Raw genomic sequence first — 16,403 nt, 5'->3', positions numbered from 1 at the left:
TGAATTGAGTCAATACTGGAGAAGGGAGAGGTTGACAAGGCCAGTGTTCTTATATCTAGCTAGTGTACAGGTTGGGGTACTAATATGCAAACAGGCAAGATCTGTTAATAACTTTCTTAGGCCTCAGCCACTGAGTCATGCTTTCATGCTTATGCATTCATTGTTATATCCTATGATTTGCTCTTTGTACCTTATCTAATAGGTTAGCACAGCCTTCAGTGTAGTTTCTTTTTTTTCCACCCTGGTTTTATCATGAATAGTCTTGCACTGTTATTTTTTAGGCACACAAATATATATATAGGCATATAAATATGCGTAATGTTTTAGGCATATAAATGTTTTTGATGGGTCAAGATCAAAAACCTTCATTGAAGACAACCGAGAAATGGGTGCTACTATACTACACATAATTTGTAGATAGATTAGATGTATGATTTGTAAATAGTTTGCTTTCTTATACAAGTTGCAGTCTGTGAATTTCTATGACAACAGCTGCGAAAAGAAGTTTACGGGAAGTGTGTGAGACAAAAAAAGGAAAAGCAAATTTTTTCTGAGTTTCAACACTTCAGTCTTTGCTCATTGCTTGAAATATTAACTTTCCTTGCATTTATGTGTTTCTAGAGCAGTATTTCTCTCTCTGTGAAAGGTATATATAATTTAGCTGAGGTGCAAACACTTCTATGCTCACACTTTTGTAAAACTTTTCTTGGCACATCCTGCAAAGAGTGAAAGCAGTCAAAACAATATGTTCTGCTGCTAATGAGAGTTCGTTTGAGAACAATTGCTACTAAGAAAGTAATGAATATTTAGAGGTGTGAGTACATGCAAAAACAGAAATGCTTGTTTCTTGAGAGTAATAATAAACAATAATCCCTAGTATTTATACTCATCACTGAAAGCTTCACCAGGCTGTCCAAACAGATAGCTGGGAAACTTAAAATGAAGAAGCATTTTGCTTTGAGGGACTTTCATTTTTCTTTGGGTATTAGGTAAAGAACTGCTCGTGGCTTTTTAGGTGCTTTACATTTTTTTTAAAAAATCGACTTTACTTGTTTTTATGTTTTTAGTTTAGCTCATATCTCTTTGTGACTTTAAAACCATAGGCAATGCATTGGGGAGGGGGTGCATTGGGGAACACATGTCCCCACAAATTTCTGCACTGACAGAGGGGTGTGGGGCATGGGGTTGTAGCCCGGCCAGAGCCAGGGCCTGGCAGCAGTAGGGTTGTCAGCGGTGGCACAACTTCTGTGCCAGCGGGAGGGAGTGGAGCTGCAGCCCAGCCAGACCGACACCTGGCAGCAGCAGGGGCAACGGCAGCGGCACAGAGTTGTGCCCCCCTCGCTCCTCCCCTTCTGTCAGCAATGGCAGTCCTTACACGCCAATGTTTAAGCAGAAAAATATTTTCAGCCTCTATCAACCTGAATAGGAATCTTGAACTCTCAAATATATTGTTTTCTTTATTCTCTCTACCTGCTGATCGTGACAGGCCAGATCCCACACCTGTTTTCTACAGGAACTTCCATAAGCAGTGCCCTCAATCTAATCTGCCAAATTGCACAGGGACAGAAGGTTTACTTCTGCTACCCTGTGAGAAGACAAACATATATTGCCCTTTGGAGTAATATATTCGTGGGGAAAGCTAGGGGAATTTATCCAAGGACAACTTTTTTCCTTGTATTCCTTAGTTTTCTATGAATATGTATCTAAAAAGATAAACATGTAGGATACAAAATAACACAAACTGCTGTCATGATACTTAATTCTCCAGCTGGAATAAAGGTGATAATTACAGGACCAGAGCCACTGGCATAGCTATTTTGGATTTTTTTTTTTTTTTTTTTTTTTTGTCCTTACCTTCCTTCAGGAAGGACTTTCAAACATGCCAAAGTACTCTCCAAAAGTGCAGATCATAATTTCATAATTGGTAGGGTCGGAAGGGACATGAGCAGATCATCAAGTCCGACCCCCCGGCCATGGACAGGAAAGATTGCTGGGGTCAAACGACCCCGGCAAGGTGGTTGTCTAGCCTCCTTTTCAAGACCCCCAAGGTAGGGGCGAGCACCACTTCTCTTGGAAGTTGGTTCCAGATCTAAGCTGCCCTGACTGTGAAGTAGCGCCTCCTGATATCTAGCCTGAATCTACTTCTCTGCCAACTTATGGCCATTATTCCTTGTTTCTCCCCGTAGTGCTCAGGTGGACAGGGACTCTCCCATTGCCTCCTGGTCTCCCTTGGCCAGTTTGTAGATGGTCACCAGATCCCCTCTCAGCCTTCTCTTGTGGAGGCTGAACAGGTTCAGGTCCCGTAGCCTCTCCTCATAGGGCCTGCCCTGCTGCCCCCTGATCATGCAAGTGGCCCTCCTCTGGACCCTCTCCATGTTGTCCACATCACTCTTGAAGTGCAGCACCCAGAACTAGATGCAGTACTCCAGCTGCGGCCTGACCAGTGCTGCATAGAGGGGAAGGATCACCTCCTTGGACCTGCTCGTGATGCATCTGTGGATGCATGACAAGGTACGGTTGGCCTTCCTGACCACGTCCCCACATTGGCGGCCCATGTTCATCTTGGAGCCTATAATAACTCTGAGATCCTTTTCTGCCTCTGCACTGACTAGAGGGGAGTTCCCCAGCCTATAGGTATGGTGCTGGTTCTTTCTCCCTAGGTCTGGTACCCTGCACTTGTCAGTATTGAATCCCATCCTGTTCTCATCTGCCCACCCCTGTAACCTGTCCAGATCCAATTGCAGCCTGTCCCTCCCTTCTAGCTTGCCCACTTCTCCCCACATCTTAGTGTCATGTGTGAATTTGAACAGGGTGCTTTTCACCCCCTTGTCTAAGTTGCTGATGAAGATGTTGAACAGTGCGGGCCCGAGGATGGAGCACTGGGGGGCTCCACTGCCCACATCCTTCCAGGTTGAAAATGACCCATCCACCACCGCTCTCTGGGTGCAGCCCTCCAGCCAATTGGCGACCCATCTGACTGCGTAGGCATTGACCCCACAATCTCCTAATTTTTTAACGAGAATAGGGTGAGAGACAGTGTCAAAGGCCTTCCTAAAGTCCAGAAAGACTACATCCACTGCAACACCTGCATCCAAGGATTTTGTGACCTGGTCATAGAAGGCCACCAGGTTGGTCTGACAGGACCTGCCTCTAATGAACCTGTGTTGGTTGGAGCATAATCTCCCCTGCTGGCCCCTCACGGATCGTCTTTCTTCAGTAAACAGACTCCAGGCATGAAGGATGATCCAGATGATCTTGGAAGATCTGGAAGTCTTCTGCTCACCTTCAATTTGTTTTGTAGTTCTAATGGCTAGAAAATGCTATTTAAAGGTTTGCTTTTGGGAATTGGCTTACACTAGAGCAATGGTTCAGGGCAATGACAAGGGTTAATTGCTTTCTGAAAGCCTGTTTGTGACAGTTTCCTTTAAGGCCCACTGTGTCTGAAGCCAGCAGACGCACAGGCTGGGAAATTGAAGCGATGTACCACACTGTTCCATAACATGAACGGTGTACCCAAACAGAGATAAGGGACTCTTCAGCATGGGGGGGAGCCCTCATCTTAGCTTCATGTACAGAGTGGGGAAGGGTAGGTGGCTGCTGGACTCTGATTCTGGCCCTGAGCCTCAGTTGGGGCCATAGTCAGACCCACAATAGCCTCCTGCACCCCTTCCCCCCCCACTTTCCCTCTGCAGTTTCTGCCTCCACCCCTTCCTCCCATCTTACTGTCAGGTACAGGTCAGCTTGGACAAATGTATGGCAACCCTCCAACAATTAGATTCTATACCTTTTCTCTTGCAGGCTAACAGAGTTTCAGCCTGCAAAAGGATGCTTGGGGCCCCCACTGACACCCCACCCCCACCCCACACATGGGGCAGGGGGCAGCAGGTTGGGAGTGAGGGATACTGGTTCAGGACTGGCCATGGATGTTTACATATGGGTCACGGTACAAAAAAGGTTGAGAGCCAGTTGACTAAATGAACTCCTGCAGTCTCTTCCAACCTTTGTTTTCCATGATCCCACAGGATAGGTTGTTCCAGTTGCTCATCTGTCACGAGCAAGTGTCACTCCCATTCAGAATTCTTTGCTGTTCTGCATCTGCAGCAAAATGATTGGCGCCACCCATTTTTCTCTGTGCAGTGTTTGAAAAGCCAAAATTACTTGAAAGTGTTCCCATCAGGTAGAGACAACAGGTGCAAAGTGTATTTGGAACATATTGTAGCTGTACATTTTGGAAGGAAATATGCATATGCACATGTGCACATGCAGTTTAGAACATGCACACAAACTATATACCAGGAGGCCATGATTTGTTTAGGGTTCTTCCCAGGAAGACTCATGTGGAGGGCACAGTGAAAACTCAGATGGGATTGAACTGTAAGAAAATAAGTCACAGGTCTTGTTTTGAACATTTGCAAAGATTTTGTTTTTTCTTGTTAGTATGTATTTGCAATATACAAAGTGATTGACAGTTGGAGTTATCCAGTGGGAGACATTGTTGTGCCAGCACTCTAACTGTGACATTGTTGTGCCATGTCATTGTGACATTGTTGTGCCAGCAGTCTCACTCTCCATATACATTTATAAATTGTTGTCTCGAATTTAGGAAGAGAGGCTTCTGACCCTTTTGGTAACTAAAGCTCTTGCTGACACTTGATTCATGTGCTTCTTTTTTGGAGTGCTGTCAATGGTCTCCTTCTCTTTATTAGCCTCCCACACAGTTCTCAGTGACATTTGTGTTGTTTTTCCCTTCATGTACACAGCTCTGCTCATCAATGTGTTGAAGGTTCTAGTGTAAAATGTCATAGATATTTCAAAAGCAAACAAAAATGAAAACCTGAAGCCTGAAACTTGCATGACAGCTATGGAACAGGTCCAGTCTTACCAGACGGTAGCAAGTTAAAGCAGAACGTGTTTTGGGCCTATGTTCTGGACAGAACCTGTATGAACATTCAAAAAGTTGTGGAGAATAATATTCAACTCCATTGCATGTTTGTATCAGTTAGCATTTCTAAAACAAGTTGTTCAAGACATTTCAGGAGCAGAAACTATGTAGTTTGTTACAACACATTCACCTTAGTTCCTGAGTCTCTGGTGAATAAGTTGTCACTTCACAGAACAGTAGAGATAGCTGCTGATACAGAGTCAGTCACTGAGGTCCAGTCCAGCTCCCATCAGTCAGCTGGAGTTAGATCAGGTCCCATAAAACTATAACGTCTAACCTCTTTATTACAAAGGAGAATGGTACTCACCTTTCCTTTTATCCTGAGAGCAGGTAAAAAGCGGTCAGAAAGAGTGATTAACATTTTTTTGCATTGGATGAATGTTGAGAATTACTATGAAATATTGCCCAGAACCAGGTATGTGTTTGTTTTTATATCCTGTTAGTTAGGAGTCTTAAGGTAGAGTTGTAAGAACCATGAACAATAGAAAATTAAACCACTTTGTATTAGCCTTGTTTCAGTTTTCACTGGAACTCAAAAAAGGGTCTACATTTGTCAAAATACTTAAGTTTCATTAACTTTTCTCATACTTAAAATGATGTATGTTTTGCATGGATACCATGTCGGTCTTAGTTTTCTTCTGAAGTGTTAATATTGCTGTGCTGTAAATTGTCTGAGGCTTTTAGGTAAATAGAAGTCTGCTACCTTTTTTTAACAATTTCATATTTACAACTTAGCAGATCTGAGTATATTTTTTGTCCTCCACTGCCCAGTGGGTGTGAAACAGCCTTAGACATTCCCTCTAAAATTGGGATACATACATGCATACATTGGTTCAGGAATTTAAAAATACTATGAGATAATTTCATAATCTTAAATCAGATTTTACAATAAAATGATTTATGTGAATATAGTTCATGCACTTGAAGAAAAGTTGCTCAGCTTATGTGGGCAGTCCAGGATGTATCGCAATTCCAAACAGATGTATACTTCTGCTTATCTTATAGCTGCAAGAGAATCCGTTTGGTTAGAAAGAGAAGAGAGAGCACGGCAACATTATGAAAAACATCTGGAGGAACGCAGAAAGAAATTAGAAGAGCAGAGGCTGAAAGAAGAGAGAAGGCGAACTGCAGTAGAGGAGAAACGAAGACAGAGAATAGAAGAGGACAAGGTAAGAGAGAGTCCCTTAAACCTCTCAGCTTGCTTTCTACTAGATGCAGTAGCAATAAGCAAAGTAGCATTTTATTTGAAAGTCAGCAGCAGACTTGGAATATAAGGCAAAATTAATTCAGGATAGATTGTAAAAGAAAGGCTTTTTAAACATTGCTAAACTGATCTACCTGGACTTGGGGAACATGTTTTATTTATAGTAGACTTGTCTTCAGTTGTGCTGTAATACCCAAAAATGAGTTGCTTAGTTCCTTGCTGACTGTCTCTAGCTTGCTCGCCCTTTGGTATAAGTGTAGTTAAGTACTAGCTAGCTAATAAGTTGCTCATTGGAAAGAATCCTGATTTTCTTTGTTTAAAATTACAAATTCCTGCTAAAAACCCTGCAAATTCTCTGATTAAAAAACCCCAAATCCACAATTAAAATGAAATGCCACCGTATATATAGATATCAGTTGAACATAATGCTTTACTGATATATTTACCATTAAAAATCCATACGGAAGCCTACCAATGTCTCAATCACTATAAAAAAATAAATTCTAAATACCTATGCATTTTTATGATTTATTTTGGGTTCTTTATCATGGAAAATCAGAGCTTCCCCTACCCCCTTTGCTCACCAAGACATGGGTCCAGCTGCTGCCACTGTTTTGTAGTGCTGAGCAGCCCTGACGTGCTCTTGCCCTGTCCATGCCACTGGGGCCTCACTCCCCACCCACAGGCCCCCACCCCTGCTGGATTGGGCTCCCAGGTGCCAGCGCTATGGGGCCAGGAACCTGGGTCTGTAGCCCCTGCCCTCACAGCAGTGCCCAAGCCCCAGCTGCTGCCCATGGCTCCCCCTCCCCCATGTGCAGCACAGCTGGAGCAAAGCCCATGGTGGGGGTCAGGTGCAGAGTGCCCACTGCAGGCTTGGGCTCCCTACCCTGCTGCCCTCACCCTGGGGCCTCTACAGCCCAGTGGGTAAGACCCAGTGCAGCAGGCCAGAGCAGAGCGATGGGGGTGGCTCTTCCTGCTGCTGAGAGCTCCACGCCGCCATAACAAGGCGCAGCCGCTGCCTGCCCAGCAGTACTGAGGGGCACAGCTCCATGCTGCCACCCCCATTGCTGCTGGGCTGGCAGGGGCACTTCACCATGACTGCATGGTGCTCCCAGCAATGGCACAAGCCTCCCCATCCTATTCTGCCCTGCCACAATGGGTCCCACATGCTGGGCCACAGAGGCCCCAGGGACAGGGAGCACAAGCCTGCAGTGGGCAGCCCACCCTTGGGCCTACCCTGCGCATGGATCTGTGGAGCACATGCCCCCCATGCTGCCCCGGGAGTGTGTGCATCAGTGGGGAGCCAGCCCCCTCCTTCTGCCCCCCAGATGAGCCACCAGTGGCCCCCTCCCACTGAGGCCCTACAGCTGCAAGCCCCATGCATCACCCCAGCTGGATACCAGCCCCAGCCCTGCCCAACTCCTTCCCCAACTATGAGGGCCTCAATCCCCAGCCTCCCCCTTCCAGATTTATCTGTGGGGAGCTGCTCCCTAGGCTGGCTGTTAGCCGTGTGCATGTGCACATACACATAGCACATTTCTCCTTTAAAATGAGAAAAATCCTCATTTTACCACGTTTTTCCATAGCGAATGGAAAATTTGGAAAAGCTCATCAGAAAAAAAAGTGCATGCATCATATACAAATTTAATAGTTGATCCAGTAACTACTTGGTTTGTGACCTTGGTCAAGTCAACTGTTCCTTCTGGGCCATTCCTTGCTTCTTGTTCTTTGCCTTGTCTAAACAGTGCAGGGCAGAAACTCTCTCAGTGTGCATCTCATGCGGCTAGTGCAACAGGGCCCTTACTTCTGCTAGAAGCTCCAGTGACTCTATTAACACACATGTTGTGACTGGTCTCTAATCAACCTCTTACTTTTTAATGGCCAGAAAGTCCTGTTTTAAACTTAATCCAGCTGATTTGTGTGGAAAATGTGCATCTTGTTTATTATATGCGGGTGGTAGTTAGTGTTTATAGCAATGGGGAAGTTAGTTAAACAGCCATGCTGTAAACAGGTATGTTTGTGTTATCCTGTTGCATGTAAGGAGCGACATGAAGCTGTCGTACGCCGCACAATCGAGAGGAGCCAGAAGCCGAAACAAAAGCAAAACAGGTGGTCTTGGGGTGGAGCTCTTCATAGCAGCGGCATTAATAACACAGGTAAAGGGGGAGATCCAGTGTCTCAGCCAAGGTTTCTGTCTTTATGCTGATTGGGGTATGCCTTGTTCTGATAAACAGGAGGATGCTGTAGTGTGAGTTGGCTTATGTTCTTTATGCTTCATCTTAGCACTGTTTTGAATATGAGCAAATTTCTTAACTTTGTACTTGGCAGAGAAGAAAGAAAGGAAAAGTAAACTGAAGTTTACTTTTCACCAAGGAATTAATTAAACCTACACTTCTATGTATAGCTACAACTTCTAACTTCTGCTGTTTTACTTGTATAAGTACACGAGTATGTATAGGCCTACCTAAGCCACTGCATGCAAGTACCAAAGGGAGTATCATAAAATTATATAAAGAATTTCTGCTGGCAATGATCAAGTCTTACTTTTGAAATCGTATAAGTAGGAAGGGGAAAATGTTCTAATAAATACTGTATTATTTGTAATATTTATCAAATATTCAGGACCACAAACTTTGGAGGATTTTTCCCCTTTTCTCCTTAAGAAATTAATGATTGACAAAAATGCTAAGTGTAACAGAAATTTTTCCTCCTTTTCATATCTGAAATGGATATCTAAATCCACGTAAGCTGCTTAAGAAATGTGTTTTGTTTTTAATGCATACATTTCAATGACTATTTCATACTTTCATCAAGGAAGAATAACATGTGCAACTGTCTGCTGCAGGACAAATAGTAACTTTGCATATATTTCATTTTAAATTTAGTGTTAAAGGTTATAAAGAGGTTCTATTTGTTACTTACCTTACCTTTGTGTAACTTACTTGCTTCTTTGTTTTCTTTCCTTTGAAAAACATCCTTGTCTTGCATTCTGTCCCTAGGTTTTTTTGTTGAATCATCATTCACCTTTCTCGATTTAGCTGGCCTGGAGCACCATTTCAGATCTCTGGGTGGTGCTAGAAAACCTGGTACATAAGTCACCGTGGTTTGTGAATTCCTTCCCCTGTAGCTAGTCCTCAAGAAATAGGACCAGTAACTAAACCACCATCACTTAGACATGATGCATGCTTAACATCATGCTGCCTAGACTAGAATTGTTGTTAGCCCCTAATGTTTTTTGATTTAGTTTTGTTTGGTTTTGCTTTTGTTTTTTGTTTGTTTTGGTGGTTTTAAGTACAGACGATTATTACTGACTAACTTAAAGGATTTGGCACAATTCACAGAAATACTGTATGCAACGTGTACAGTGTATTGTATCATGTTGCTTTGAGGCAAATTCTACAAACAATTCTGAGCAACTAAAAATGAAAATGCTCCTTTGGAGTTCAAGAAGAATTTGAATACTGACATTGGGCTCTATTTTGGCTTTGCCTTAACTTTGTTTTATTGTACATGACTGCTATTTATTTTTATTCTGCCCATCTCCTAGGCATCTGATCAGTTGCATTGGCTGGGATTTTGCTCAAAAAATATTGAAAACATTTTACCACTTTTCTAACCAAGGAATGATATTTGGCCAGTTATGTATTAAACAGAAGTATTCAAACCAAACAGTACGCATTGAGGAATAATGTACATGGACATGGTTTATAAGAACTGGGTGACAAGAGATGTGTAGGAGAGACTTCCTCAAGTGGATGTGCTTTATACTTAATCACCAGCAGTTAGGGTGGCTTAAATCCTGGAACGCAGAGTTCCATCCATCTCCTTTCCAACTCTCTTTTATCAGTGTTATCAACGATTGGATGTTCTTGCGCTCCATGTGAACTAACAATAGATAAAACAATGTCAAAAGCATGTTCTGTGGTAGTGGATAAAAAAAAATCAAATTGAAAAAAAATCCTCTCCTTTTCATCCTTCTACAGCTGTCTCATACACTTTATCACTAATACGAAGCGCATTAAGGAATCCTTCCATTAAGGATTAGTGGGGATTTTCATGCAAAACAAATTTTGTCTGCAACAAATGTATTTAAATGCAGTTGGTAGGAACAGCTATATCTAGTGCTGAAGTACTAAGCATCATGAAAATCTAGCTGAAAGATAAATAATCTCTTTTAAAAATGACCTCCTTACCTTTGCTAAGATTGTTCAGACAAATCCTGATTTAAGAGATGACTTAAGCATGTGCTCAGGCTGTACTAGATTTCCATATATGAACTTAAGTGTTTTGTTGAACTGTAGCACATGCTTAAAGTACTTTGCTGAGCTGGGGTCATAAAAGTAGCCAAGAACAAACTCTAAGTCTCTTTTGATCTTTTCATTGTCAGATTCCCAAACAGAAATCTGCCTTGGAAGAGCTTTAACTTAGGTATTTGTTTCCCCCTCCCCCCGAACGAATTTAGAGAAGAGAATGCACAGGGTCTGCCTGTTTGGCTGGCCAGTTTCTCATTTTATTCTGCTGCCCTTAACCTCTTTTGAAACAGAAAGCATATATAATCCATACTTGTGAAGCAACCATCCCATTTCAATAGAGTGAAAATACTGACTTTGCATCAATTCAGTGTGCAAGTGGTGTAGTATGACACTGCATTCTAAAATCTACCAAGCATAAAGGCAAAATAAAGCCCTTTTAATACCATGTACAAAGCCTGTGCCTTGTAAATATTCTTTAGCCTTCCACAGAGCATTTACTTCCTTTGTCTGTTGCATTACATGCAGTATTGGACTGACTAGATTTTCCACCTGCCTTATATGAAGACAAATGACTCTGTCATATGGAATATGATGCCCACACAGAACCCTTAAGCTTTTAGTCTTACCTTTGATTTTTTTTCCTGTGCACACCATTATTTGCTCTTTCTCCTCACTTTCCTTCCCTTGTATTTTATCTTCCAGTTCTGTATCTTCATGATATTAGCCTATTTCTTCATGGTATCGACCCCCTACACTACTAAATATCTTCTCTTATAAATGGTATCGATATGTCTAGGAAGGCATATCCTTCTTAATTTTCCATTTTTGCCTGAATCAAGAGGGCAACCTTTCTGTAAATGCATTGAGATGAACATTGACACCTCATCTTGTGCATTAGCAGCCCAGATCTTCCGCAATGAAACCTTAACTCATAGCCTGGATGTTTATGTGCAATTTAGTTTTTTTTAAAAGCTTTGTGCCAAATCTTTTAAGTCACCAATAAATTGTTTGCTGAGAAATCATTTCATTCTTTTTTTTTTAAGTTCTAGTGGTAGATCAGAAATTCTCTTGTTCTTGTTTCCTTCTCCCACTAGTGAACTAGGAAGTTGCATTATTGCATGTGGGCTGTCAATTAGCATTATCTCCATTTGTTTTAGATCCAGACAGGCGGTCTGTTTCAACAATGAACCTTTCGAAACATGTTGATCCAGTCATTAACAAGCGGCTCTCCTCCTCATCTGCAACATTACTAAATTCTCCAGACAGAGGTACATTTAAAAAAAAAAGAAAGAAAAGAGAGAGAGACAGATAAAAAAAAAAAAAAAAAAAAGTTTGGTATGAATGTGTGTTTTTAACAATCTCTGCAGATAAAATAAGTATCTGAAGTCATTTTCTGTGTATTATTTAAACAGGAATGAAAAGACTTCAAATGTAAAAAGGAGTAAATAGTTGAACGTGTTCCTTGCAAGGAAAAATGTTTCTCATATTTAAAAAAAGAGCTTGCCTGAAAAATCTTATTTAGCAAGTGATAAAAGCAGTGCTTCTGTCAGGTTTTTAGTAAATGAGATACAATTATAGAAACAATACATCTCTTCATAGCGCATGTAACCATTTTATTTGTGCACATTTATTTCCATTGGGCCATGTTATCATGTTTCTTTTTTCATTTGTATTTTGGTTCTAACTCTGGAATTTCTGAAAACATTGCACAAAGTTCTTCAGCAGTTAGTATATATCCATGGCTGATTTATTCGTAATTGAAGATGTGGCTTGTATGATGTCTGTGTATTGATTTTTTTTTCTGTGTTCATTTAGTTGTAAAAGACAGCTCCATTTCACAAATGCTTTGATATTTGCAGGTCTGCACAAAGGACTGACAATCAGACCTGTTAATTAAGAGAGTAACATACAGTATTTGAGTTGCTGCTTTTGTTTCAAGGATTTATGAAAAGTAATGATGAGCTTAAAAGGAGATTTGTAAAATAATAGTATGTTTGATAGCCTCCTCTGATCAGAAATGGCACCTAGCTTTTTGATTAAGTATGCTGCAGTAACCACTTCTTCATCCTCAGCAGAGGATAAAATGAATTTTCTGCCATACCTCCCAGATTTGATTTGCTGTACAAGATGGCTCCATGATGTATTTTTAGGAGTGCCATTTTGGGTTGTACTTTGAGTTGTACTTTTAAACTTGTTGGAAATCCTCATTATCTGTCTCTTAAAGAAAATGGCCTGCACGTCCCTTATTTTAGTTTCCTACATTTTCAGTGTAGGGGTATTTTAATTCCATCCACATGTGAGAAATTCCTAATCTAGCAGCTAAAAGCAGAAAGGATCTCATCTTTTCATTCCAAACAAAGTATATATGTTTCTGTATGAGTCTGATTTATATTATAAGTACTTATGAATATAGGTAATAATATTACATATAATATTAGATATTATATAAAATTGTTTCTTATGGTTTAAAGTAGTTGTTGAGAATGTGCTAGTTCCAGAGACGTATACCATAGTTCTAGAAAATTATTTAATTCAAGAACAAAAGGGTTTTGCCTTTGCTTCAGAATTTAAGATACTCATTTTATTACCCTTGATGTTTTGCATTTACAATTAATAAAGATATGGCTTTATTTTCAGAAGTGTTGTTGCAAAAATCCTGGGAAAGCAGTGGTGGTTGAGGAACATGCCAAATATTTCTATGAGGACTGTATCACACAGTTGCTGACTTTGCTAATCACTTATATAGGTTGGTGAGAAACAGAATAGGTTAGTTTCAGTCAGGTGGACTGTTTTAAAAAGATTCCAAAGACTGTAACAGATTTGTAAAATGGATATTTTATACATAGTTCATCTGGGAGGGCAATGCAGCAATGTACAGGCAATCCAGGAAGTTTTTGGAGAGTGTTGGAGACAACTTCCTGGTGCAGATGTTAGAGAGACCAACTAGGGGCCGTGCTCTTTTTGACCTACTGCTCACAAACAGAGAAGAATTGGGAGAGGGGATGTAGAAGTAGATGCTTCTGAGCAGCAGTCACCATAAGGTAATTGAGCTCAGGATCCTGAAGAAAGGAAAGCAGCAGGGTATGGACCCTGCACTTCAGAAAAGCAGACTTTGACTCCCTCAGGGAACTGATGGGCAGCATCCCCTGTGAGGCCAGTCTAAGAGAGAAAGGAGTCCAGGAGAGCTGGTTGTATTTTAAAGTATGGGTTGGATGAATGGACTATAAGGTGGATAGAAAACTGGCTGGATTATGAGACTCAATGGGTAGTAATCAATGGCTCAGTGTCTAGCTGGCAGCCAGTATCAAGTGGATTGTCCCAGGGGGTCGGTTGTGGGCAGCTTTATTCAATATCTTCCTTAATGATCTGGAAGATGGGAAGGATTGTGCCCTCAGCAAGTTTGTGGATGACACCAAGCTGTGGGGTATAGTAGATACACTAGAAGGTAGGGCTAGGATTCAGTGACCTACACAAATTGATTTACTGGGCCAAAATAAATCTTATGAGGTTCAACAAGGGCAAGAGCAAACCTGAACTTAGGATGGAATGCAGAAAAGGACTTGGCGGTTACAGTGGATATAAGATGGGTACGAGTCAGTAATGTGCCCTTGTTGCCAAGAAGGCTAACAGCATACAGGGCTGCATTACTAGGAACACTGCCAGCAGGTTGATGGAAGGAATTATTCAGTTCTGTTCTGCACTGGTGAAGCCACATCTGGAGTACTGTGTCCAGTTTTGGGCCCCCCCACCTAAGAAAGGATGTGGACGAGTTGGAGAGAGTCCCATAGAGAGCATTAAAAATAGTTTGGAGGCTGGGGCATATGACTTCTGAGGAGAGACTGAAAGCTATTTTGACACGTTTCAAGCTCGAAACAGTGAAATCGAAACGAGAGGCTTCGAAACAGCTTTGAAATGAAACAAGGGCGCCTAAAAAGTTTTGAAAAATTTCTAGTTTTGAAGCCAGGCTTGCTTGCAGCTAAACAGTAGCTAAGGAGAAGGGCGGGGAAGGGCTGCTCTCTGATATTGACATCTAGCTCCCAGTTCAATTCCCCAGCTCTTTGATTGCTTCCCCCAGCTCTCTGATCATTTCCCCAGTTCTTCCCAGGGACCACAGGCCCTGATCTGTGCATGAGGTTTCAGCAGACTGCTGCTGCCAGCTGGGGCCAGTGCCAGCACCCACGTCTGCCCGGTGCAGCCCGCGCCAAGTGCCAGGAAGAAACCGGTGCTGGTGCTGGCCCCAGCCGGCAGTGGCAGCCTGCTGTCATCTTGCGCGCAGGTCTGGGGATCCACACCCCCAGGAGGGTTGCGGGACTCTTGCAGACTCCTCCTGGGGGGAGCGGGCCCCTGGGTCTGTGTGCAGGATGACAGCAGGCTGCCACTGCTGGCAAGTGATACAAGTTTTTCTTTGAACAGTTTGAGGTGCAGTTTTACAAAAACCCCTGCACTTATCTCCTTGAAACTTGGCAGGCTTCATGCCCTCAGAAGGGGCTACCATTCCATCAGTGTCCATCTGAATCAGGCAGGAAATGACTATAGTCACTATAGGCAGGACTATAGCCTATAGTGAAAACAGCATTGAAACAATGAAACAGTTTTGACAAAACGAAATGGACCAGTGTTTTGAAACAGTGAAATGAAACACTGTCCCTTGGACATGGCAAAATGGAAGTCAAAATGAAATGGTGCTGTTTCACACAGCCCTGCCTTCAACTGCCTGAAGGGGGTTCCAAAGAAGATGGAGCTTGACTGTTGTCAGAGGGGGCAGATGACAGAACAAGGCACAGTGGTCTCAAGTTGCAGCAAAGGAGGTTTAGGTTGGATATTAGGAAAAACTTTCTCAGTAGGAGGGTGGTAAAGTACTGGAAAAGGTTACCTAGAGGAGTGGTGGAATCTCCATCCTTGGAGGTTTTTAAGGCCTGGCTTGACAAAGCTTTGGCTGGAATGATCTAGGTGGAAATGGTCCTGCACTGAGCAGGGGTTTGGACTAGACGACCTCCTGAGGTCCCTTCCAACCCTCATTTTTTATGATTCTATGATTCTAGTAACATGGATAGGAAGGATGCAGGTACAGATTTGTGCTAGTATCTATTATGCAAAATTCCCTTTGAACCAAGCTGTATTACAGCTAACAGCTTGTTAAATATATGTAAAAATAACTCTTCAAAATGTCTTTTTACAGGAATGTACAGGCTTCTAATTGATGAAGGTTTGTACAGTATTTGAACATCCAAAGCACTTTCTATAGAAGTTATTTTTAAATCAGCATTTATAAAGAACTACTGCATGGTTTCCTGAGCTAAGTGTAAGGAAATAATGCACAACCTGACATCTCTATGTGCTGTTGAAAAGATGCTGGCTAACACTGTTTTCCCATCAACAGCCAGCATAAATATCAGGTATTAATAGTGTTGTGGTGATACTATTGCCATGACAGTCCAGGAAATATGTGAGTGGCAAGAAATCTTGTGGGTGATATCTTTTATTGGACCAACTGAATAGTGGGGATAGACATAGGCAAGCTTTCAGGTATCACAGTAGCCTTCCTCGGGCCTCTGGGAGAGAAACAAGTCACAGCCTAGTAGCAGATGGAACAAAATCTTGTGAAAAACTCCATATGTAAGCAAAAACAGGGTATTTGAGAAATTATCAGGTAACCCATGGGCAAGAGAGTTGCAGTTAAAATTTGATAAGGGAGGAGCAGGATTGTTCAGGAGGGTTTTATCACCTGTCACATGCAGAGGTTAGCCAGAATCAGGGAGATTATAATGGACCATAAAGTCATTGTCTATAATGGACCATAAAGTCACTGTTAAGTCTCTGGTATTTAGTATCCAATAAGCCAATGAACTTTTGTTCCCAAGCTCACTTCCTAAGGATGTTGGGTAGACCTCTTTTGAGCACCAGAAATGTAAGGTCAAACAGTGAGTGATTTTTTTTTTTTTTTTTTTTCTGTGAAAACTGTTCTCTTACCCATATATTCGGGTATCTTTCCTTTATCTTTTTT

General features: G+C 41.9%; 1 protein-coding gene across 4 annotated transcripts in view; it reads left to right on the top strand.

The window, feature by feature from the left end:
• The window catches only part of MAP7 (microtubule associated protein 7), a 182,771-nt gene that overhangs the window by 119,827 nt on the left and 46,541 nt on the right, over positions 1 to 16,403 (top strand). For all 4 annotated transcript variants that reach the window (XM_090040020.1, XM_090040005.1, XM_090039993.1 and 1 more), the window contains exons 4-6: positions 5,948 to 6,111; positions 8,188 to 8,302; positions 11,557 to 11,667. In XM_090040020.1, coding sequence (XP_089896146.1) covers positions 5,948 to 6,111; positions 8,188 to 8,302; positions 11,557 to 11,667 — 390 coding nt within the window. The remainder of the gene's footprint in view (positions 1 to 5,947; positions 6,112 to 8,187; positions 8,303 to 11,556; positions 11,668 to 16,403) is intronic.

This window comes from Crocodylus siamensis, chromosome 1 (genome assembly GCF_052110815.1).
Source record: "Crocodylus siamensis isolate JL-2025a chromosome 1, ASM5211081v1, whole genome shotgun sequence".
Taxonomy (NCBI): Eukaryota; Metazoa; Chordata; order Crocodylia; family Crocodylidae; genus Crocodylus; species Crocodylus siamensis.
Note: the sequence above shows the minus strand (reverse complement) of the source record. Positions and strands in the feature narration are given on the sequence as shown.